This window comes from Mobula birostris, chromosome 21 (genome assembly GCF_030028105.1).
Source record: "Mobula birostris isolate sMobBir1 chromosome 21, sMobBir1.hap1, whole genome shotgun sequence".
NCBI lineage: Eukaryota > Metazoa > Chordata > Chondrichthyes > Myliobatiformes > Myliobatidae > Mobula > Mobula birostris.
The window spans coordinates 41039300-41065579 of NC_092390.1; the positions used below are offsets into that span (position 1 = coordinate 41039300).

At 40.9% G+C, this 26280-nt stretch overlaps 1 protein-coding gene across 2 annotated transcripts in view; it reads right to left on the reverse strand.

The window, feature by feature from the left end:
• The window catches only part of LOC140185754 (adhesion G protein-coupled receptor A1), a 550512-nt gene that overhangs the window by 205671 nt on the left and 318561 nt on the right, over positions 1–26280 (reverse strand). For both annotated transcript variants that reach the window (XM_072239373.1, XM_072239372.1), the window contains exon 10: positions 15589–15738. In XM_072239373.1, coding sequence (XP_072095474.1) covers positions 15589–15738 — 150 coding nt within the window. The remainder of the gene's footprint in view (positions 1–15588; positions 15739–26280) is intronic.

Genomic DNA, 26280 nt, shown 5'->3' on the forward strand with positions numbered 1-26280 from the left:
GTAGACATATCCAATACAAGAGGACATAGGTTTAAGGTGGGGGACTAAAATTTATAGATTTGCCTGGCAAGTTCTTTTCTTACACAGAGAATAGAAGGTACCTGGAATGCAATGGCAGGGCAGGTAGTAGATACAGTTACAACAGCAATGTTCTAGTGGTTATTAAGGCAAACTTATGAACAGGCAGGGAGCAGAGTGATATCGATGATGTGCAGGCGTAGTTGGGATTAGTTAGATTTACATCATGGTCAGTGCAGACATGGTCGGCTGAAGGGCCTGTCCCTGTGCTCTACTGTTCTGGGTTCAAACGATGGGGAGGTGGAGAACAGTGTAGCTCAGTATCAGACTGGGACAATGAAGGGAGGTGGACAGTAACCGAGGACCTGAAACAATGACTTTGGTCTGTCTGAAATGCTATTATAAAGATCTTGAAAGGGGGAGTCACAGCTCCTGTTCAATCATCCAGACTTAAGAAATGCACATTTCAAAGCTGTGGACACATTTCTGGGGATCCTGCAGTTCATGTTCCTTGTTTTTTTTTTGTTTACTTCCATTTAACTATTTGCACAATTTGATTAAGGTGCTACAGCACTGGACGGACTCTGCATCTGTGGTCTGCAAACACAGAATTTAGCTGATTCCGTGACTACGGCCTGCAGCCACTGGACTCCTGGACCAGCTTCACTCGCCTCAACATTAAAGTCATTTGTTATCAAAGAATGTACACATTCTACACCTTGAGATTTGTTTGCTTACAGGCAGCCACAAAGCAAGAAACACAAAGAACTCAATTTAAAAAAATGAAAGACCATAACTACTGCACAGAGAAAGAGAGAAAAGAAACACACATCATGTAAACAATGGATGCAAATGACAGCATTCCGAACCAGATTGAGCCCTTAGATCCACTCCCCGGAGCAGCCCGACGGAAGGCCCGAGCTTCGATCTCTGTTTTTCATATAAAAACATGGAAAAGCTTGCAGAGACAACAGCTGCCAGAGAGAGGAATAAACATTGCAAGAGAGCGAACGAAATCAGCCCAACCCACAACTCTGCATACGTGCCTTCCAGTCTATCTGGGCCGGTGTTTAAATTGTCTAAGCACTAGATCATGCCTTTCTCTAGGACTGGGCTCCGGCGCAGCAACACACGCAGGCACAGCCCAAAGCCGTTCTCGATCTCACCAAGTTGGCTCAGCGCTTGGATCGATCCAACCTCGCACCCGGGTTAGGTGCACAGGGCCCGAAACTCTTCATCGACTCCTCTCCGAATCGTTCACTCCAGCAGTCACAGCGATACCAACTCCATCTTGGACATGTTGCGTTCCAGCTTTGCGATACACCAGTATACTCATCCTTCCAATCAGCTTCGCCTCCACTTGCCTCAGCGGCTTCGTGGCCGTGGACTCCCTTTTGGGGCTCCCGCAGTTAATGTTATTTTTTTCACTTTTTACTGTTTGCACAATTTGTTCTTTGCTTCACACACTGGGTGCGTTAATGGTTTTTTTCTGTGGGGTCTTTCTTTAAACAGATTCTATTGTGTTACTTTGTTTTGTGGCTGCCTGCAAGAAGACGAATCTCAAGGTTGTATACGTACTTAGATAATAAATATACTTTGAACTTTGAACTGCAACTTTGTTCTATTTACTGTGATCTACTTTACAATAGTTTCCACATTGATTTGAAAGGATTCACAGCAGGTCCAGAAACATGAGGAGCTTATTTAGCATTTTGGCAAGAACACAATTAAGATGAAAGTTGAACCTTTGCTGATGGCAGTTTGGGTTCTTCTTGCAGTGAAATGTACTCCATGATGTCATAATTGTTATTGATCGATTGATTGATTGATTGGTACAGTGCAGAGTAGGCCCTTCCAGACCTCTGAGCTCTGTTACCAGCAAACCTCAATTTAACAACAGGACAATTTACAATGACCAATTAACCTATTAAGTGGTATGACTCTGGACTTTGGGAGGAAACTGGAGCACCCGGAGAAAACTCAGGCATTCTATGGGGAGGATGTACAGGCTCCTTACAGAGGACGTTGGAATTGAACTCTGAACTCCAACGCCCCAAGCTGTAACAGCATCGCGCTACTGTGGTGCCCATTACTATCGTCCATCACTTTAACAAAATGATCAATATATAGCAGAAAAAAAACAAGAACAAAAGTTGGTAAGTGAATTCCAATCTAATCATGTAAAACTAGCTAGTTTTCTTTTAAATTGGTCCTCTCATAGAACATCTTAGTAGAATGCTAGCCCAGAAAAATAATCGTTTCCAAATAGCAATAGCAAGTGAAATGTCAGTTGCCTTTTCCAAATGATTGCAAATTCAGATGTTTTCTTCCAAATGAAATGCCAATATATGATGTGGTTTCAAGCCACTCAAGGCAGTAAATAACCTTAATATACCCTTTATCTGCATTTGTAATTCCAGAGACTTGCTCAGAACAGGCCAAATTAAACATCCTGTAGAGAATTTAAAAACAATTTCCTTTTGTTTGGACAAGTAAGTGATCTCCAAAAGAAACATTCAAAGCCAAAGTGAGTGAACTAATACAGGTGAATTAAAAAGACTTTTGATAACTGTGGAGTAATAATTTGTCCATGCTGAAAAATAATACACTAAAATGTTTATGCACTGCAGACATGTAATTTTAACACAAGAAACTTATCTGTGCATCTAATGCAGAGATTCTGGCTTAAGCAATACCAAATGGTTGCTTATTGCATTAGTTCAGAGTAATGCAGAGTTATTCTGGGAGTTGTGTGCATCCACTGAATGTGACACAAGACCCTTGATAGGTAAGGGCTCATTGACGACAGCTGCTGCTCTAAGTTGCTGAACACATGGAGAACACTCTGAACAACCAGTGACGTAGGCACGGGGGCAAACATCTTATTTTCAGTTTCAAGTTTGACATCAGCATCTTGGGGGATCTATCACTGATGTAATCAAGAAGAAGGCACACCAATAGCTATACTTCCATAAGCATTTTATGGTGCATCCATTACAAATGACCCTCACCATCTGGGACATGCCCTCTTCTCGCTGCTACAATCAAGGAGGAAGTACAGGAGCCTGAAGACCCACAGTTACCAATTTTGGTCCAATTTCTTCCCCTGTGCTATCAGATTCTGAGCGGTCTATGAAGGCATACACACGACATCATTACTCCTCTTTCTATACCATTTATTCATTTCTAGCTCATTGTAATTTTTATGTTTTTAACTGTAGTCCAGTCGTGAAACAACAAATTTCATGAGATATGCCAGTGATAATAAATTCTAATTCTGATCTACTGGTGTGCCTCTATGTGTGGGGCATAGAGAACCATACAGGTCAGTGATGATCCAGCAGTGCCCAGAGGGACGTGACTGCCAAAGTGATTATCCTAATACTGATCCCATGTAGAAAAGTGTTCAATGATCAGATATGTACATGCTGAGGTCAGGGAACACAAAAAAATACCAAATAAGTTACCAGGAAGACCAAAATAGTGTTTCCCCATGTACGTACTATTTCCCGCAACGATAGTTACCTGATGAAAATCTCTCATCATCATTACTCCTACCTGACATTCATTAGCCCCAACACATGCTCATAGAGACATATGAAACACCATGCACAAATATATTTCCAATTTGCATGTGAAGTTTGCAAGGTAAGAACAGGCAATAATAATGGTCAGGGAATGAGCTTCAGAGAATCTAACTATTCAGAGGTATATAGGAATGAGTCTGGCAAACATTGCATCAACTGCCAGACAAGCTGTGGGTAGCTGCAAGGATCATGGTGCACGACATCTAATTTTGCTTCTCATTTTCCACTTACCACCCACACCCAAACTTTCCTCATTTGCAAGAGGTAGGAGATTTAAATGCAAAGCTCTTCCAGAAATGTCTGCACAGGCACTTACTAATGAGCCAGCAGAAACTATACACGATGACACACTGTCACAGCATCTGTCACTTGTGTTCACCAGCTCTGATACTGGCGCTTCAGGGATGGGGGATGGAGACTAAATAGGCAGTAAGTGCATGTGGTAAGTCACCGAGGAGAACTGAGCTGCAGCCAATCCAGGGAGTACCAGTTTTCCCTTTAACAAAAAGCCACATCAGTTCTGCTTCTGAGGGACCAGGATGAGCAATCTAAAACGGAAGACAAAGAAGATTACAGACGTTGTGATCTGGAACATAAAATAAACAGCTGGCAGAACTGAGAGTATGGGGGGGGGGAATAACCAGTTCAAATAGATGAGAGGGGGAGTGAGGCAGGGGCTACCAGGCAATCTGCAGAACAAGGAGCAGAGGCAGATAATGGGAAGATGGAGCCAGGTGGGGGAGCAGATGGGTGGAATTTAGAGAAAGAAGCAGAGTGGGAGATACATAGAGAAAGATAAGGAAAGAGAAGAAATGGAGGCAGATGGATCCATGTGGACAGAGGAGAAGATAAAGATAGAATCAGAGGCAGCAAGGTAATAGGTAGAGACACAAGAGGCTACAAACCTAGGTTCCGATAAGTAAGGAAGATAGTAAGTAGAACCAGATAAGGAAGTGATGGTGGGCGGATGGAGTCATTTGGGGGAAAGTATAGAAAATCCAGTGGGTTAAGTATGTGTGCAAATAGACACTTGGTACCAGGTGAGGGAGGACTAGGTAACAGAGGGAGCTGTGTTGTGTTTGAGAATACTTGGGTGCATTAGGAGAGGGAAAAGACCACAGATGGAGCAAGTTAATTAAAATTGAAAAATTCAGTGTTCAAACCACAGGGCTGTATACTACCCAAATGGGATAAAGAGCACCACATACTGGTTTTGCTGGATGCCTTGCAAATGCACTTACAAACTTCTTGTGTCTCAGCAAAGATAATCTGACCTTCATATCCTTGTGAAAATAAAGTGCTCAATGCTAGCTCCAGAATGCTTACTTGCGGGGAACAATTAACACCTTCGCAAATCAATCGAATAAACTTCCCACTCATTAATGATCTCTTTAAATACCACAGTTGGGGTTCAGTACTGACTTCCTGCAATGAGTCAAACATTGTGGCAGTTGCTTAAAGACAGGCAATAAAATTACTCATGGCAGAAGGATGAATGTTATCACTATGTATTCTACATGCTCCAGCAAGGCAACACAAAACACATGGAAATACCAGATGCAATATCACAACACTAAAAATAGAAAAGTAGTTTCCTAATGCTGTGACCTTAAACTCTGCTAGACTTTGCTGAGGAGCCCATTTGTAAATACTTCAATTTGGTGATGCTCATGGGAGTTCAATGATGGGGAAGACTTTCAATAAGAAGATTTTAAGGCCAAGATCTCTACAAATGGTTCCTCTTGATTTTCTGACAAAAAAACAGTCTCTTCACTTCAAGTTATCAGATGAGCTTTTATTGGTTACAGTAAGCAATCGGAAGGGCTCTTTAGCAAGAAGCCAACTGTTTTTATCGGAAAAAGTTTACAGCAACTGAAAAACCTCATCATTAATGAGCTTTAATATTATCACTTGATATCAGTAGACCTTGATCAAGTAACAGGGTAAAGTAACCCTTTAATTTCAAAATTCTTATTGAAATTTATTCTGTAATGCTTCCCCACTTTAATGATTTGCACAGCATCAGAAAAATATGCAGCAATTGAGCAATTACACACGATTCCATAGGTGAATATTAATAAGCCCATAGATCATGGGAGAGAACTAGGCCATTCAGCCCATTGAGTCAGTTCTGCCATTCCATCATGGCTGATCCATTTCCCTCTCAACTCCATTCTCCTGCCTTCTTTCTATAACCCACTATGCCTTGACTAATCAAGAATCTAGCAACCTCTGCCTTAAATATACCCAATGACTTGGCCTACACAGCTGCCTGTGGCAACAAATTCCACAGATTCACCATTCTCTGGCTAAAGAAAATTCTCATCTCTATTCTAAATGGACTTCCCTCTATCCTTATGCTGTGCCCTCTGATCCTTGACGTCCCCACAACAGGAACCATCCTCTTCACATCCACTCTATCTTGGCCCTTCAACATTCGATAGGTTTCAATGAGGTCACCCCTCATTCTTCTGAATTCCAGTGAGCACAGGCCCAGAGCCAGGAAATACTCTTCCTATGACAAGCCTTTCAACCCTGGAATCATTTTCATGAATCTCCTTGGAACCCCCTCCAATGCCAGCACATTCTTTCTTACAACTCTACAAGTGAGGCTTCACTAGTGCTACGTATATAAAGTCTCAACATCACATCCTTGCTTTTATATTTTAGTCCTCTTGAAATGAACACAAGCATTGCACTTGCCTTCCTCTCCTCAGACTCAACCTGCAAGTTAACCTTCAGGGAATCCTGCACAAGGACTTCCAAGTCCCTTTGCACTTCAGACCTTTGAATTTTCTCCCTGTTTAGAAAATAGACTATGCTTTTATTCCTTCTACCAAAGGACATGACTATATACTTCCAGATACTGTATTTTGCCACTTCTTTGCCCATTCTCCTAATCTGTCTAAGTCCTACTGTAGCCCTCCTGGTTCCTCAATTCTGATTGCCCCTCCACCTACCTTCGTATTGTCTGCAAACTTGGCCTCAAAGCCATCAATTCCATCATCCAAACCATTGACGTATAGCATAAATAGAAGCCGCCCCAATACTGACCCCTGTGGAATACCACTAGTCACTGGAAGCCAACCAGAAAAGGCCCCCTTTATTCCCACTTTTTGCCTTCTGCTAATCAGCCAACATTCTATCCATCCTGGTATCTTTTCTGTAATACCATGGGTCTTATCTTGTTGAGCAGCATGTGCGGTACCTTGTCAAAGGTCTTTTGAAAATCCAAGTACACAGCATCCATCTGTGTCTATCCTGTTTGTTATTTCCTCAAAGAATTCCAACAGATTCGTCAGGCTAGAGTTTCCCTTAAGGAAATGATGCTGATTTTAATCTATTTTATCATGTGCCTACAAGTACCCTGAGACCTCATGCTTAATAATCGACTTCAACATTTTCCCAGCCACTGAGGTCAGACTGACTGGCCTATAATTTTCTTTCTTTTGCTTTCCTCCCTTCTTGAAGAGTCGAGTGACATGTGCAATTTTTTAGTCTCCACAATCTCTTCAGCTACCTCTTTCAAAACCCTAGCATGTAGTCCATCTGGTCCAGGTGACTTATCTACCTTCAGACCTTTCAGCTTCCCAAGTAAAAATGCATTATGCATTATATGTTTTTTTGAAGTAGTTCATTTTTTCCATGTGCCATTGAAGTGGAAAAAGATAAAAGCAGTGTTTCAATTTTCCCCGAGGCATCAACTCCACAATCTCCTTTAGTTAAAATGTGTGGAGACCATATTAAAGCTAATGTACAGTATATGGGGCGACTGCAAATCTGAGGAATGTGACCTTAAATTGGACAGAGTGCTTACTGTGACCTAGTAGTGTCTCCTAGGGTGAGACAATAGAGACTCTGGGGTTAAATATTAATTATACAACAGAAGAAAGAGAATGACACGGAAATAGTAAATCTGGAACACAGTACAGAAATAAACAATGAAACAAGGACAAGATTTTAAAAAAATGTACTTCAAACTGTTCTAAAGAAGCTTCCTATAAACCAAGGAACGAAATGAATCAGGGGTTGCAGAAACATTGAAGAAACAGCTGTAGATCTTGGTAGGATTCAACTTGCCTGTTCCATATTATCTTGTGATCTGGATCAACTACAAAATTAAAAAGGTGGATAAATGAAAATAAATATCTTAGCTTGGAAAATGTATGGAATTCAACTGGAACAATAGTTCAGTATTGCTGCATCAAAATATTATGGTAGCCTTTGGAATGATTCCCAAGATCCGGATTAATTCCTTGTTTTTCCAGCTATTTTAAATATGTTACTGTACTATTTTTCAAGGGCACTGGAATTTGGAAATTATTTTCAAGAAGTAAGCTAGCTGCAACAATGCTAACTCTGCTTGGATAACAATATAACGTAATTAACTGCTGGGGACTGAATTGAGACTTAATGTAATTGCCATTCCATCTTAAAATTTTAAATCTGCTGATAAATATCTGCTCTGCTCTGCTCATTGTTAAAATTGCTAATATAGAAGCTTTCCACGCGAATTACAAAACTAATATGGGGGTGTTTCTTGCTTCGATGATACATTCTGAAAAGTACAATTTCACAAGTTTACTGTAAATTTTATTTTGAAGTACAAATCAGGCATGCAGAAGATGCAGAAGTCAAGGATTCACAAAGAAATTACTTTGATAAAAGATAATTTTCTACTATTCAAGAGAGGGAAAACCAGGCATAGATAGATCAGTTATCATGACATGCTGCTTGCAAGTTACTAGAGTCTATAATTAAGAATAGAATGAGAGACTACATTGAAACTTCTTAGTTGCTTGTAGAGAATAAGCATGTTTTTGTAAATGACAGGCCTTACTTGATCAGATCTATTTAATCTTATGAAGAGGTGAGTAAGTTATATTCAGCAGCTTAATCATATATTTCTCTGAAAGCATTAGATTTAGTCCCTTTGCAGACTATTAGCTGAAACTGAGATCATGCAATTGAGGACTGATCAGTTAAAAGATTAACCTGACAATATAACTCAAAGCAACACACATAAAAAATGCTGGTGAATGCAGCAGGCCAGGCAGCGTCTATAGGAAGAGATACCGTCGACGTTTCGGGCCGAGACCCTTCGTCAGGACTAACTGAAAGAAGAGATACTAAGAGATTTGGAAGTGGGAGAGGGAGGGGAAGATCCGAAATGATAGGAGAAGACAGGAGGGGGAGGGATGGAGCCAAGAGCTGGACAGTTGATTGGCAAAAGGGATATTTGCCAATCACCTGTCCAGCTCTTGACTCCATCCCTCCCCCTTCTGTCTTCTCCTATCATTTCGTATCTCCCCCTCCCCCTTCCACTTCCAAATCTCTTACTAGCTCTTCTTTCAGTTAGTCCTGACGAAGGGTCTCGGCCCAAAACGTCGACTGTACCTCTTCCTATAGACGCTGCCTGGCCTGATGCGTTCACCAGCATTTTTTATGTGTGTTGCTTGAAATTCCAGCATCTGCAGATTTCGTGTTTGCGAATATAACTCAAAGATATGGTCAAGTACAGTAACTGACAGGATGTGACTAGTAATATTCCACAGGATTGAAACTTTAAATATGTACTCTTTTTATTAACAAGTTGAAATCAGTGCAATAAAGAGCACAAAATTATGAGGATTTATTTCAGAGCATCCTTTCTTCATACAAAGAACAACCCTCAGATTACTTTCTAACTGATGAAAAGCGTGAAAGAGTGTAGTATACACTAGTTTCAACTTGTTAATAATAGTCACATAGTATGGAAACAGACTATTTGGCCCCAAATTCACAGCAACCAGTGGGAACTCTGTGAATTAATCCTACTTTTCAGCACTTGACCAACATCCCTCTAAGCCTAAGTGAGTTACATGATCCTCTAGACATTTTTTAGATGCAGTCAGAGACTCCACTACCACCACTCTCTCCATTTGTGTATTCTAGGTACTCAACACTCTTTGGGTGAAAACAGCTTTCTTTGATTCTGTCTAAGTCTCTTACTTCTTCACCTACATCTCTAAATCCTCTTGTTTCATTCACCTCTGACCTGGAGAACAGTGTCCTGTAATCTAACCTGTCCGTGCCCCTCATGATTTTATATATTCAATCATATGCCCTTTTAACTTTCTCCACTCCAGGGAAAACAGACCTAGCCTCTCCTTCTCTCCTCAAAACTGAAACAGTTCATGCCAGGTAACATCCTGATGAATCTCCTTTGCAACTTCTCCAGTGGTAGAACGTATTTTCTTATGGTCTGGTGACCAGAACAACATGCAATGTTCCAACTTAGGTTTGAACAGTGTTTTATAAATTTGCAGCACAACCTACCTGCTCTTGTAGTCAATACCTCAAATGATGAAGGCCAGTAGGCGTTTGTGCACTGGCAACTTCAAGGGTGTATGGCCTTGTATGCCAAGGTCTATCTGTTCTTCAATATTCCCTCAGAAATTAAAATTCAAGTGCATTTTATGGGATGTTATATTGGAGTTGTATAAGACATTGGTGAGGCCTAATTTAGAGTATTGTGTGCAGTTTTGATCACCTACCTACAGGAAAGATGTGAATAAGTTTGAAAGAGTACAGAGAAAGTTTACAAGGATCTTGCCGGGTCTGGAGGACCTGAGGTACAAGGAAAAATTGAATAGGTTAGGATTTTTTTTCCTTAGAATGTAGGAAAATGAGGGGAGATTTGATAGAGGTATACAAAATTATGACAGATATAGTTAGGCTAAATGCAAGCAGGCTTTTCCCCTTGAGGTTGGGTAGACTACAAGTAGAAGTCATGGGTTAAAGGTGAAAGGTGAAAAGTTTAAGGGGAACATGAGGGAAAACTTCTTCACTCAGCAGGTTGTGAAAGTGAGGAATGAGCTGTCAGCACAAGTGGTGCATGCAATCTCAATTTCAACGTTTAAGAGAAGTTTGGATAGGTACTTGGATGGTAGGAGTATGGAGGACTATGATCCAGGTGCAGGTTGATAGGAGTTTAAATGATCCAATATGGACTAGATAGGCCAAAGGGCCTGTTTCTGCGTTGTATTTTTCCATGACTGTATTACTCCTAGCCTCATTAATATTCTGAAAATGCTAACCCTTAAGAAGGATGTACTGGAGTGAGATCAAAGATTTGACAGATTGAGGGTTGGATTTTAGGATTTAAAATAAGGAGCAATTACATGAATAATTTCGAGTTACAATCATCGGAATTTAAAAACTAGGAGCAAATTTTATTCATTTTGAGGAAAATTGAGAGTCAAAAAGAACTACTTCTACATTGAATAGTCTAGAAATTGGGAACATAGCCTTTTGGAGTTGAAAGATACAAAAAGTGGTAAAAAACTTTCAGCTCTTCTGCAAATTGATGTGGATGTTTGAGATCAATTGTTAATTTTAAAACTGACATTGATAGATCTGTTGTCATTGGATATGGGGCATTTATAAATAGAGCAAATATTAGCAGGTCAGCGGTAGTGATAGGGATTCTATAGTCAGGGGGGCAGATAGGAGATTTTGTGGGGGAGATCGGGAGTCTCGGATGGTATGTTGCATCCCTGGTGCCGGGGCCTGGGACATCTCAGATCGGGTGCAGGTTATTCTCGAGAGGGAGGGCTAGAATCCAGATGTTGTGGTCTATGAAGGGACCAACAACGTGGGTAGGAAGAGTGAGGGGGTCCTGTGTAGTGAGTTCAGGGAGTTAGGTGTGAAGCTGAAGGGCAGGACCTCCAGGGTAACAATCTCAGGATTGCTACCTGTGCCACGTGCAAGTGAGGTGAGGAACAGAAGGATTATACAGACCAATATGTGGCTGAGAGGATGGTGCAGGAGGGAGGCTTCAGGTTTTTAGATAAATTGGGCTTTGTTCCAGGGAAGGTGGGATCTGTTCCGACGGGACGGTTTACACCTGAACTGGAGGGGTACTAAAATTCTTGCAGGAAAGTTTGCTAGTGCTGCTTGGGGCAGGGGGTTTAAACTAAATTTGCAGGGGGCAGGGATACAGAATGTGAGAGAGGATAGCGAGATGAAGTATAAAGGACAGGTGGGGACTACACGGTTCCGGAATATTAAGTGTGAAGTAGAGAAAAGTGAGGCGGAACGAGTGATAAGGAGGATACATGTGCAGAGGGATGGTCTGACGGAGCATGGAGTTAAATGTGCAGAAAGAGTAAGTAAATTTAAGAAGGACAACAAAATTCAAGGGGCTTATAGCCTGGTGAGAGTTCGGGGAGCTGGGTTATGCACAATAGGCAGCGATTTAAACAGAGAGAGGAGAAATGGATTAAAAATTCTATATCTGAATGCACGAAGTGTCAGAAATAAGGCGGATGAGCTTGAAGCTCAGGTGCGAATGGGTAACTGTGATGTTGTTGGGATAACGGAGACATGGCTGCAGGGGGATCAGATCTGGGAATTGAATGTACAAGGGTATACATGCTATCAAAGGGACAGAAAGGTGGGCAGAGGGGATGGGGTGGCCCTGTTGGTGAGCAATGAGATTCAGTCCCTTGCAAGGGGGACACAGAATCAGGAGAAGTAGAATCAGTGTGGATAGAACTGAGGAACAGTAAGGGCAAAAAGACCTAGGTGTTATCTACAGGCCCCCAAACAATAGCATGGATATTGGGTGCAAGTTGAATAGGGAGTTAACAATGGCACGTGGCAAAGGAAATGTCGCAGTAGTTATGGGGGATTTCAACATGCAGGTGAACTGGGAAAATCAGGTTGGTACTGGACCCCAGGATAGGAGTTTGTAAAGTGCCTACGGGATGCATTTTTGGAGCAGCTTGTATGAGAGCCGACCAGGGATAAGGCTATTCTGGATTTAGTGTTGTGCAATGAACAGGATTTGATAAGTGATCTTGAAGTAAAGGAGCCATTAGGAGGTAGTGACCATAATATGTTAAGTTTTCATCTGCAAGTTGAGAGGGATAAGGGCAGATCAGAAGTGTCAGTATTGCAGTTGAACAAAGGAGACTATGGAGCCATGAGGGAGGAGCTGGCCAAAGCTGGCTGGTCGGATATCCTAGCAGAAAAGACAGTGGAACAGCAATGGCAGGTATTCTTGGGAATAATGCACAAGGTGCAAAATCAGTTCATCCCCTGGAGAAGGAAGGATTCAAAGGGGGGAAAGTGGTCACAGTGGTTGACAAAGGAAGTCAGAGATAGCATAGCATTAAAAAAGAAGTATAACAGAGCTAAGGTGAGTGGGAAGACGGATGATTGGGAAATTTTTAAGGAGCAACAGAACTTAACTAAAAAGGCAATATGGGGAGAAAAAATGAGGTATGAATGCAAGCTAGCTAGGAATATAAAGGAGGATAGCAAAAGTTTTTTTAGTTATGTGAAGAGAAGGAAGATACTTAAGAACAATGTTGGGCCCTTGAAGAATGAATTGGGAGAAATTGTTATGGGAAACAGAGAAATGGCAGATGAATTTAATAAGTACTTTGGATCTGTCTTCACTAGGGAAGACACAAGCAATCTCCCAGATGTATGGATGGGCCAAGGACATAGGGTAACAGAGGAACTGAAACAGATTGACATTAGGAAGGAAACAGTGATGAGTAGACTGATGGGACTGAAGGCTAACGAATCCCCAGGTCCAGATGGTCTGCATCCTAGGGTACTAAAGGAGGTGGCTCTGGAAATTGCGGATGCATTGGTGATCATTTTCCAATGTTCCTTAGATTCAGGATCAGTTCCTGAGGATTGGCGAATGGCTAATATTATCCCACTTGTTAAGAAAGGAGGGAGGGAGAAAACAGAGAACTAGCGCCCTGTTAGCCTAACATCAGTAGTGGGGAAGATGCTAGAGTCCATTATTAAAGATGAAATAGCAGCATTATCTTGATAGCAGTGATAGGATAGGGCCGAGCCAGCATAGATTTACCAAGGGGAAATCATGCTTGACTCATCTTTTGGAGTTTTTCAAGGATGTAACCAGGAAGATAGATGCGGGAGATCCAGTGGATGTGGTGTATCTTGACTTTCAGAAGGCATTCGATAAGGTACCACATAGGAGATTGGTGGGTAAAATCAGAGCTCATGGCATTGGGGGGAGGATATTGACATGGATAGAAAACTGGTTGGCAGATAGAAAGCAAAGGGTAGCAATGAATGAGTGTTTCTCGGAATGGCAGGTGGTGACTAGTGGGGTGCCACAGGGTTCGGTATTGGGACCACAGCTGTTTACAATTTACGTCAATGATTTAGAGGAAGGCATTGTGAATAACATCAGCAAGTTTGCTGATGATACTAAGCTGGGTGGCAGTGTGACATGTGATGAGGATGTTAGGAGAATTCAAGATGACTTGGATAGGCTGGGTGAGTGGGCGGAAACTTGGCAGATGGCGTTTAATGTGAATAAGTGTGAGGTTATTCACTTTGGGAGCTGGAACAGGAAGGGAGATTATTATCTGAACGGTGTGGAGTTAGGTAAGGGAGAAATACAAAGAGATCTATCAGTCTCTGAAGGTGAATGAGCAAGTGCAGCAGGCAGTGAAGAAGGCTAATGGAATGTTGGCCTTTATTACAAAGGGAATTGAGTACAAGAGAAAGGAAATCCCTTTGCATTTGTACAGGGCCCTGGTGAGACCACACCTGGAGTATTGTGTGCAGTTCTCTGTCTCCAGGGTTAAGGACATCCTGGCTGTGGAGGAGGTGCAGCGTAGGTTCACTAGGTTAATTCCTGGGATGTCCGGACTGTCTTACGCAGAGAGGTTAGAGAGACTGGGCTTGTACACGCTGGAATTAAGGAGATTGAGGGGGGATCTGATTGAGACATATAAGATTATTAAGGGATTAGACAAGATAAAGGCAGGAAATATGTTCCAGATGCTGGGAGAGTCCAGTACCAGAGGGCATGGTTTAAGAATAAGGGGTAGGTCATTTAGGACAGAGTTGAGGAGGAACTTCTTCTCCCAGAGAGTTGTGGAGGTGTGGAATGCGCTGCCTCAGAAGGCAGTGGAGGCCAATTCTCTGGATGCTTTCAAGAAGGAGCTAGATAGGTATCTTATGGATAGGGGAATCAAGAGTTATGGGGACAAGGCAGGAACCGGGTATTGATAGTAGATGATCAGCCATGATCTCAGAATGGCGGTGCAGGCTCGAAGTCTACTTTTGCACCTATTGTCTATTGTCTAAATTGTTAGAAAAACTTAGCAGGTCAGTCAGTATCTAGGGAGACAGAAATAATCTTTCAGATCAATGATCATTCATTCCATCTGGGAAAAACTTCAGTGAATGTTGATGAGAAAGCAAGAGTTGACCAGGATGACTCAGAAGAAAAACTCATTTTGGAATACTGAAATCATATGAGAAGATGTGTCTGGTCATCAGGAGGGAGATAAAGAAGCCTGAAGGCACACACTCAATGATTCAAGAATAGTTTCTTACCCCGACATCCGATTTCTGAATGGACATTGAACCCATGAACACAACCACGCAATATTTTTATTTTTACACTACTTGTTTAACTATTTAAAATATATATACACTTACTTTAATACACTTATTTCACTCTTATTATGTATTGCAATGTACTTCTGCCACATAGACAACAAATTTCACAACATATGCCAGTGATATTAAACCTGATATTGATTCTGAAACATTATGATTACTTGGATAGTGTGACCTGAGAAGTCTAAGACAGCAAGTGTGGCTGTTCTCCCTAAGCACTAGTTCAAGTTTGAGGAGGCTAAATTGTCTATTCCTCTTCCTATGTTACCATGGATGTTTTCAAAGCAGAGGCCATAAGTTTAAATGATTCAAATTGTCAGGTTCATGAAAACACGGAATAGACAACTTGTTCTGATTAGTGAAATAGCAATTTTTTAAATTTAAGATCACATCAGAGAAGGATAGAATCTATAAAGCTCTTCTGGAAATAACTGCTGAAGCATAACTCATTAATAACTTTAAAAAAGGAATTGAGAAAAGAGAAAATTAAGGTGTATGAAGTGACATGTACATGGAACTCATTAACAAGATACTTTACGTCTTTGACTTGATCCACGAAGACGGTAAGTTTCTGAATTATTCTAGCCACAAAAATAACATCCATCATGTCCACGAAGCTTGCTGATTCTCCTGTGTAGACCATCAGTTGGTGGGCACAAGCAACAGCATTGCTGGCATTCACTGGGATCTGAAATCACACATGGTATTTTTTTACTCAAAAGTATAGAAATGGTAATCCATACACGTTCATGAATTTAACAATAATTTAAATTTACAGAGCCATTTTCAATTTAATTGTGAATTCCTCAAGTTATCACAGGGGCCCAAACAGGAAATTCAATTTGACCACAATGTAGAGGGATATATTAAATAAAAATCCACTATACACATATGTACATATTACTGGGAGAAGCGGAGTGGTAATTCCCACTGTTGCACATGCACCTTACTTTGTGACATAATTTGAAAAAATATGCAGGTGCTGAAATCCAAAGCAACACATAAAAAGTGCTGGAGGAACTCAGCAAGACAAGTAGCACCAATATCTTATATTCCATCTGGGTAGCTTCCAACCTGATGGCATGAACGTCAATTTCTCGAACTTCTGGTAATTGCTGCCCCCCCCACTTCATTCCCCATTCCTGTTTCCCTCTATCACCTTACCTGGCCATTACCTCCCTCTGGTGCTCCTCCTTCTTCCTTTTCTTCCATGGTCTTTTGTGGTCTCCTATCAGATTACACCTTCTCCAGTCCTTTATCTCTTTCACCAATCAACTTCCCAGCTCTTTACTTCACCCCCTTCCTCTCTCCCAGTTTCACCTGTTATCTACCACCTTGTACTTCTTCCTCAACCCCCGACCCACCTTCTTACACTAATTTCCCTTTCTTTCCAGTCCTGATGAACGGTCTCAGCCTGAAACGTCGACTGTACTCTTTTATATACACCCTGCCCATCCCTCCAGCATTTTGTGTGTGTGTTGCTTTGTGACAAAATTATCCAGCCATCTAAACTGCAGTTGCTCTCCCAGTTTTAAGGGCACACGTGTTCAAGCATAAAAGCATTTACAGATTTACGATTTTTATTTATCTTCCTTTGAGCAATAAAAATGTATTACATTTTGATCTATGACAGAGGAAAAAAAGATATATCAGGTGAAATTAACAATAGTATTGACAAGGTTCTCTGTACATGGTGCAGTGAATATGTATAATAATTGGAAAGGAAACTCTGCTAGGTGCACAGTCATGTGGCTTAGCAACAGAAATTTAAATCATTATCATACTATAAAACATATGTGTATTTAATTATTTCACCTCATAGCTATTTCCATTGTCTTACTGCAATGATTGCGTCGTTGCATGAATTCATTGATTGCTTATCTTTTGTTATGAATAGCATGCAATATGTGTCAACGCTGTGACAGGAAATAACTGTTTTTGTTTTGTGATTTGATTACATTTTACTTAAAAGCTATGTACTTGATTACATTTAACATTGGATTTCATTTAATCAGACTTAGAACATATTTCAGTTTGATTGACAGCACATAACATTGCAATTGTTTCCATCTTAAAAATATGCAGCATTGGAAGCTTTAGAACACTGTGTACAATTTTTACCCTGGTGGCTATTAGAGCATTTCGTAACATTAGTATTAGATAATCATGCATAGTGTGTTTAAATGTCATTTGATTTTGGGTCAAATTAAATATCTATTACTACATACATTACAGTAGCATAGAGTCTTGAGTGATTCTATTTAGAAAGGATGTGTTGTCATTGCAGAGAGTCCATAGGAGGTTCACAAGGATGATTCCGGGAATGAAGGGGTTAACATACGAGGAGCGTTTGGCAGCTTTGGGCCTGTACCAACTGGAATTTAGAAGAATGTGGGGGGATCTCATCGAAACCTACTGAATGTTGAAAGGACTACATCAGATGGATGTGGAGAGGATATTTCTTATGGTGGTGGCATCCAGAACTGCAGGGCACAGCCTCAAAATTGAGGGATGACCTTTTAGAATAGTGGTAAGGAGGAATTTTTTTACCCGGAGAGTAGTGAATATGTGGAATGCTCTGCCACAGAGTGCAGTGGAGGCCAAGTCCGTAGGTATATTTAAGGCAGTTGATCGTTTCCTGATTGGTCAGGGAATCAAATGATATGGCGAAAAGGCAGGTGTATGGGGTTAACTGGGATCTGGGATCAGCCATGATGGAATGGTGGAGTAGACTCAATGGTCTAATTCTGCTCCTAAGTCTTATGGTCTTATTACAGGTTAGAGCGTCGGTATTCAGAGTTCAAATCCAGCATCCTCCGTAAGGAGCTTGTACATCCTCCCTGAGGAATGTATGGGTTTCCTCAGAGTGCTCCGGTTTCATCCCATGGTCCAAAGACGTACCAGTTATAGCTGGTTAACTGGTCATTCTAAATTGTCCTGTGATTAGGCTAGGGTTAAATCAGGGGCTGCTGGTGGTGCGCCGTGCCTCGAAGGGCCAGAAGGGCCTATCCCACACTTTATCTCTAAATAAATAAACATAATATGTTTTTAATCAATTTAATCACATTTTACTACAGGCATCATGGTATTCCAGCAGAAGCACAACTCCTTCCTTTTGAGTTGTAACAGATCTGAGACTATTGGGCATCTCAACTTATAGGGCAGAGTAGTTACGTGCATCCTGGGTGTGTCGCCTAGATAGCCTGTTCTCTGGCACCCTCCAGTCTGCATCTACCTCAGCACACACAAAATGCTCGAGGAACTCAGTGGATCAGGTGGTATTTGTGGAGGAAAATGAAGACTCAATATTTTGAGATGAGACTCTTCACCCGCACTGAAAATCAGGAGTGGGGATAGCCAATATAGCTATTTTAATTTTATTTATTGATTTAGCAATGCCCTGCAGAGTTGGCCCTCCGAGCCAGGCTGCCCCAACAATCCCACAACCCTGATTAACACTAACCTGATCACGGGGCAATTTACAATGACTGATTAACCAACATCGTACATCTTTGGATTTTGGGATGAAACCAGAGCACCGGGAAAAACCCATGTATTCCACATGGAGGATGTACAGAGGCACCTTACATAACTGTGCTGGAATTGAACTCCAAACTTTGGAATGCCCCAAGTTGTAACAGCATCACTCTAACTGCTAAACTACCATGGAAACAGCTAACAGACCAGCTATTTCCCCTCTATCTTTCATTTCAGATGAAGGGACTTGACTCAAAATGTCAACTGTCCATTTCCTTGCATGTTTCGTTTCTGGACTGTGAGTAACTACTTTAAGCGAAGGGAACATGGGAGTGAGTCGAAAGGCAGCACAGGAAAACACTACCTGGTGAGCCAGGTGGCAAACCCTCAGGATTTCTGAATAGTCAGATTGTAGACTATTGAAGTTTTATTGGAACTCAAGCATTATCTGCACTTCACACGCTGGACATAAAGCAAAAGAGCTGGACTACACTGAGGCAGGAAGTACTTGTGTTGACTGCTGATGTTGTGTGAAGTTTACATATTCTCCCTGTGACCATATGGGTTTCCTTCAGTTTCTTCTCACACCCGAAAGAGGTGCAGGTTGGCAGATTAACTTGCCACTATAAATTGCCCCTAGTGTAGGTGAGCAGCAAAATTGGGGGACAGTGATGGGAATGTGGAAACAATGGAGGATCTAGGGTAGCACAATAGTATAGCTGCTGTCATGAAGGGCCTCAGCCTGAAACATCCATTCTTTATTCCCCTCAATAGATGCTGTGCAGTATTCTGTGCGTGATAGCTGCTGTCTCACAACTCTAGCTACCCAGGTTCAACGCTGACCTCCAGTACTGTCTTGCTGGAGTTCGTACTTTCTCCCTGTGACCATGTGGGCTTCCTCTGTTTATTTTCTAGTCACCTTCCGCATCCCAAAAACATGTGGGACAGCCACTGTTAATTCCTCCCAGTGTGCTTGTGAGTGATAGAATCTGGGGTTATTTCATGAGAATGGGTGGAGAATAAAGTAGCAATAGTGTAAACAGGTGGCTGGATGAATAGCAAAGGTCTGATGGGCTGAAAGGCCTGTTGTGCTGCTGTATGAGTTTATGACTGTATGATCATTATGATTCTATAACTGTATGATTTTACGCGTGTCCTTTCTACATTCATGCTTTTAACTAGATAGGGGTAAACTGATGAAGAAGGATGTTTGGGAAAGAAATTCTGAAGTTTAGGTGAAAAAGTTATATTTGGTATTAATACATTTCCATAGAAGCATGAAGACAAAGATGCAGCTATTTTTCCCCTGTTATTAGGACGGGAGCTGAATATAGGATGTTTTAAAAAAAAATTCTGTTGTGATTTTTGATGCACAGAGCACATCTTTCTCTAAAATCCTGCTGAACAAGACAGGCTGATTCTTTGATCAAGCAAACTAATTAATTCCAGCTCTCTGGAACATTAGTGATGGAATGGAAAGATTCCATTCTATTATCATAACAAAGCCATACAGTCAACTTTTATGAGTAAAAGCAACTGCTTGCATTACCCTTCCTGGTGGCATTTAAAATAAATGTAGTTCAATATCAGTAACCAACAGCCAGTTAGAAAAGACTTTCAGGTGCCTTGTTTATACAAAAGTGCTGAGTAAATACCACACAACACACATCAAAGTTGCTGGTGAACGCAGCAGGCCAGGCAGCATCTGTAGGAAGAGGTGCAGTCGACGTTTCAGGCCGAGACTGCACCTCTTCCTACAGATGCTGCCTGGCCTGCTGCGTTCACCAGCAACTTTGATGTGTTGCTTGAATTTCCAGCATCTGCAGAATTCCTGTTGTCTGAGTAAATACCACAATTCCCCCAATCAATTTATAATAAATGATGTTAAGTCATTATTAATGATATTATTATCCACTGAATTGACATGAAAGCATCTGATACTACAGACAATGTGGAGAGCTTTTGCCATTATTCAGGCTCGGTATGCTGAATCCATTTCATTAGAATGTTACCATTGTGCTATTTTGAATGTGATTAGGGAAGCAGCTACACACAGAATTACTGTTTTTCTCACTATGTGCACAAAAGAAATCAGGTCTTTACTTGCATTATACCTTTTACTGATTTTACAATGCACGTAAGACCTTACAACCAATTAAACTACAACTGGTAGGAAAAAAAGTTACACAAAATTCTACCCACAGCAATCATCACATTTGGCTTATGGTTTTGGGCAATATGAAGAAGTAGATTTTGCACCTTTTAACAGCATCACTATACTGCTCAAGAGATTATTCATCCAAAAATATTTTCTCATCGAAAAAATGAACAATCTTTTGAGTCAGTTATGTTGGCTAAGACATTTTGAGAAATCTACATTCTTTTAAATCTGCTTTGTGATTCGACATAGTTGTGAGAAGAGAAAAAGGTGGGTCATGAAAAAGCATTCTAAATTGGATTTAAGTTAGTTTCATTAAACTAAGGTGTGAAACAGCCCCTGAAGGAAAATCAACATCAAAGGAACGGGATGCATTCAAAGAGCAGATGTTGGGGGCTTATTGAAATGAATTTCCAAAAAGAAAAAAAGTGAAGAACTATAAAATTGTACCACCTCTAGACATTGATGAACATATAAGGAATATAATACAATGTAGCAAAAATAAAGAAGAAACCAGTACCTAGAGATCAACACTGCAGGAAGTATAGAAGAAGTACAGGGGTGAAATCGTATAAGAAGTTTATTAAGATGGAAGGTGCATGAAAAATTGATGACAGGTACAGTGTAATCCAAGATATTTTATAAATAGATTAAGTGAAAGACATTTGCAAAGAATTTTGCCCTATAGAGCTGTAGAACTCCAAGCTATAACCTCAGTATGGATGGTTCCTTATATCTTGTCTATCTTCACGTTAGTGGGTAATGCAGGTACTGAAATTCAAGAGGAACTAGGATGTGACAGAGCAAGAGGGAGAGGGAGAGAGGGAGAGAGAGACAGACAGACAGATGGAGGGAGGGGAAGAGAGAGACAGACAAACAGATGGAGGGAGGGGAGGAGAGAGCGGGAGAGAGAGAATGAGAGAGGGAGGGATGGGGACAAGAAAGAGTGTGAGAGAGAGAGGGTGGGATAGAAGGAGGGAGAAGGAGTGAGAGAGAAGGAGAGAGAAGTAAACTGCTTACATTGTTTAGTTTAAATTATCAACTAACAGTGATTGAAAGAAGATAATTGCTTAGGGGAATAATAGATGATGGAAGTTTGGAATTTAGGCTAGATACACTGGACAACAAAGATTTTGCTTCCTGAATACCTTTAGGTGTATCTTATGAATTTTGGGCTACTGATCATGAAAACACAATGAAATTTCCCTATCACGCACCATTTTTTAATAAACTTATGTTTATTATTTCAATTCATAATTCAAGTCAATTTAAATGTTGCCTACAATGTAAGCTGGAAAGTCTCCTATATTGTCCGGGCATGCTTAGGAGGCACAGCTGCTACATGGCAGGACAGGTTTTAGTAATAATTATTAGGTTCAGGTCTGTAAGGATGGGATTTGCTATCACCAGGCACAAAAATAACTATGAAGGATTTTGATATTTGAGACAGATGCTTCCCAGAATAACTGATACCAAGATTAAGAAAAGCATTTTTGTTGGTCCACAAATCAAACAGGTCATCAATGACAGGTAATTTGAAGAATTTCTAGTGGGACCGGAGAAAATCACATGGAAGGCATTCAAGGAAGATGTTGACATTTTTCTCAGCCTCTGCAGAGCACTAAATTACATGCAGCTGGTTGAAAGCATGCTTCATGCATATAAAACCATGAAATGCAACATGTCACCATAGATACATTTTCTGCATTCCCATTTAGACTTCTTCCCTGCAAACCTTGGTGCTTTTAGTGACGAGCATGGTGAAAGGTTTCACCAGAACATTGCGGTCATGGAGAAAAGATACCAGGGCAACTGGAGTCCATTGATGCTGGTGAATTATTGTTGGACACTTAAGCCAGAAGCCTCAGACACTCAGTACAAATGAAAATCATTAACAAATATTTTTAACTTAGTTGAACTACTGCAAAGCATCAGCACCATTATGCAATTAAACATACTATATTCAATAAAAGTTAATTTGTTGTTTCTCCAAATTCCTAAGTGATACAAGTAGTCTGAAATTATATTTGTGTTCATCTTCAAGCAGTCTATCATAAACAAACAAAAATTCTGAGGAAGCAACATTTCTGAAAAAATTTGTTGTCCAGTGTTATCAGGTGTGAGAAAGCACCTGGATGCATGGCCTGGGAGAATGAACTGTATGATTCAATTAATGTAGAAATAAAGCTATTTGAGCTAGTGGATTCCCAGGTAAATAACCACAAAATCACAAGATATAAGAGCAGAATTAGGTCTTCTCTGCCATTTCATCATTGCTGATCCATTTTTCTTCTTAGCCCCAATCTCCCGCCTTCTCCCCATATCCCTTCATGCCCTGACTAATCAAGAACCAATCAACTTCTGCCTTAAATATAATAAGACTTGGCCTCCACAGCTACCTGTGGCAAAGAATTCCACAAATTCACCACCCTCTGGCTAAAGTATTCCTCCTCATCTTTGTTCTAAAAGGATGTCCCTCTATTCTGAAGCTGTGTCTGCTGGTCTTAGACTCTCCCACCAAAGGAAACATCTTCTCCACATCCACTCTATCAAGGCCTTTCACCATTCGATATGTTTCAATGAGGTCACCCCTCATTCTTCTGAATAGAGACATCAAAAGCTCTTCATATGACAAGCCATTCAATCCTGAAATCATTTTTGTGAACCATTTTTAAACCCTCTCCAGTTCCAGCACATCCTTTCTAAGATAAGGGGACCAAACCTGCTCACAAAACTCCAAGTGAGGTCTCACCAGTGCTTCATAAAGTCTCAACATTACATCCTTGCTTTTATATTCAAGTCCTCTTGAAATGTATACTATCATTGTATTTGCCTTCCTCACTACAGACTCAACCTGCAAATTAAACTTTCAGGAATCCTGTAAAGGGACTCCCAAGTCCCTTTGCATCACAGTTTTTTGTATTTACACTCCATTTAGAAAATAACCAACCTTGTTATTTTTTCTACCAAAGTGCATAAGGATACACTTCCTGACACTGAATTCCATCTGTCATTTATATGCCCATTCTCCTAATCTGTTTAAGTCTTTCTGTAACCTCTTTATTTCCTCAAAACTTCTTGCTCCTGCAGCTATCTTCATATTGTCTTCAAATTTTGTAACAAACCCATCAATTCCATCACCCAAATCACTGACATATAAAGTAAAAAGAACTGGTCCCAAAACAGACCCCTGTGGAACACCACTAGTCACTGGCAGTCAGTCAAAAAGGGACACAACATTAACTGATTCTCCACTGTCTATCCTGCTTATTATGTCTTCAAAGAATTCCAACAGACTTGTCAGGCAAGATTTTCCCTTGAAGAAAACATGCTGACTACAGCCTTTTTTATCATGTGCCACCAAGTACCCTGAGAACTCATCCTTAACAATCGACTCCAACATCCTCCCAACCACTGAGGTTAGACTAACTGACCTATAGTTTCCTTTTATCTGCCTCTCTCCCTTCTTGGAGAGTGGAGTGATATTTGCAATGTTCCAGTCTTCTGGAACCATTCCAGAGTCTAGTGATTCTTGACCAAGATCATTACTAATGCCTCCACGATCTCTTCAGCCACCTCTTTCAGAACTCTGGGGTGTACATCATCTGCTCCAGGTGACTGATCTACCTTCAGACCGTTCAGTTTCCCAAAAACCCTCTCTCTAGTTACTTCATACACTTCATGCCTCTTGACACCTGGAGCTCCCACGATACTGCTAGTGTCCTCCACAGTGAAGACTGATGCAAAATACTTATACAGTTTGTCATTTTATGAATATTTTATGAATACTTATTCATAACCTATCTAAACAATGGTAACTAAGCAAGCAACAGTTTATATTTCATATTGTGCTCTGCAGGGCAGATAAACCAGACCAGATGAGAAGGAAAGATGTTACTGCACTTCACTGATCACAGGGGAAATTGTACCATACCACAAAACCCTCAAATGCGACCCTGGAGAATCTGTTAAATACACTGCAAACACATTGTATCTCATCTAGAAATGAATCAGTTAAATATTGCTGTTATTTTTTTTAAAATGAGCTAAGGCTGTTAGCAGATTGTTGCAATTTCACAGACTGGGAAAAACTCATTCATCAGAGATGAGATTATTTGATGAATCCGGGAAGCCTTTCTGAGGGAGGGACCTTATGTTAACTCCAATAAGCACATGTGCGCACATGCAAAGCCATCCATTCTTACCCGATGGCCAACAGCAGGAAATACTTGCAGTGAATTTCAGGAACATAAAGCAAAATGGGAAAAAGCATTACCAAGATCACTTAGATATTGCAATTATTGTGGAGAACAACACATGTGGTTGTCAAAGAACTGTCGAGTGTATGGGGATAAGTCCGTATGTTGTGAAATAGAAAATAATTGTTACATTAAAGATGCCATTGTTGTAACATGGAGAGGATGAGATGAGGCATCGGGAATAGACGGAATTGTATTCAGTGTACCAGATGAGTATAATGTACCTGATTTCAAACTAACTTGTCGCATAGAAGGAACATTGTTGATGTATATCTAACCTAAGGTGTTGAGGTAAGGGCATTTCGGGAACAGGGCAACAATCTCAAGGTGATACAGTTAAACCAAAATCATGTGATGTTGATGGAAGCTAATATGACATTGAAGTGTGCTGAGAAATGGTCTCTGAAGGTGATAAGTCCAAACTATCAAGACAGATATAACGTAGAAGATCAGAAGGATGTCGCTCTCATCTTTGGAAGTATTATGGCATGGCAGATGGAACTTGGAAAAGGTATACCATTACAGGTGATGGTGATTTGACACTCCCATATACCAGATCATACAAGCTTGTGACAAATGAAGTTGTCCTATATGGAATGAAAAGGCAAGACCTCTGAAGAGGTTCACTTAATGGAAGCAAGAAAGAGATAGCAAAGGGTTCAGAACTACTGGCACTGGAGAACGCTAAAGGCTGCCCTTTTGCCTGCACAGAAGCTGAACTCCTCCAGCAGTATACATTTACTCCATAGCCTCAGCTCCTCCACTGCCACAGTCAGGGTAAGTGCAAAATAAAAGAATAACACCTCATATTTCAATTGAGTAGACTACAGCAACATGTCATCAGAAAGGGAGAAATAGAATGCCTTACATTACAAGGCCGTATGCCTGGGAAACGCAGAAGAGGAAGACAAAGAAGAAAATATATGGACACTGTGAAAGAACTAACAGATCCAAGTGTGCCAGATATCACTGACACTGCGTGGGATCGTTCGATGTGGAAAGACATGATCACTCAAGCATGTAACGCGCAAGGCACATGAAGAAGAAGAAGACTACAGCCCAGGGTTGTACAATCCTAAGGTTGCCATAGCTGGAGTGGTAGTGGGGATAAGCTCCCACTACCTATAAGGTGCTCCAAATGGTGTGTGTCTCTAACAGCCAAGTCCAACTCTTGGCCTTCACGTGTGGAACTGTCTCTACTGTGTAGTCATTAGCTCAGGTTCAGTTGTGTCATCGTCATCACTTTCCTCATCTTCACATTCCCCTCCTTAGTGCTTTGATATAAAGCTTTCAATGATTGCATCCCCCAAATTTTCATTATCATTGTAACATTCAA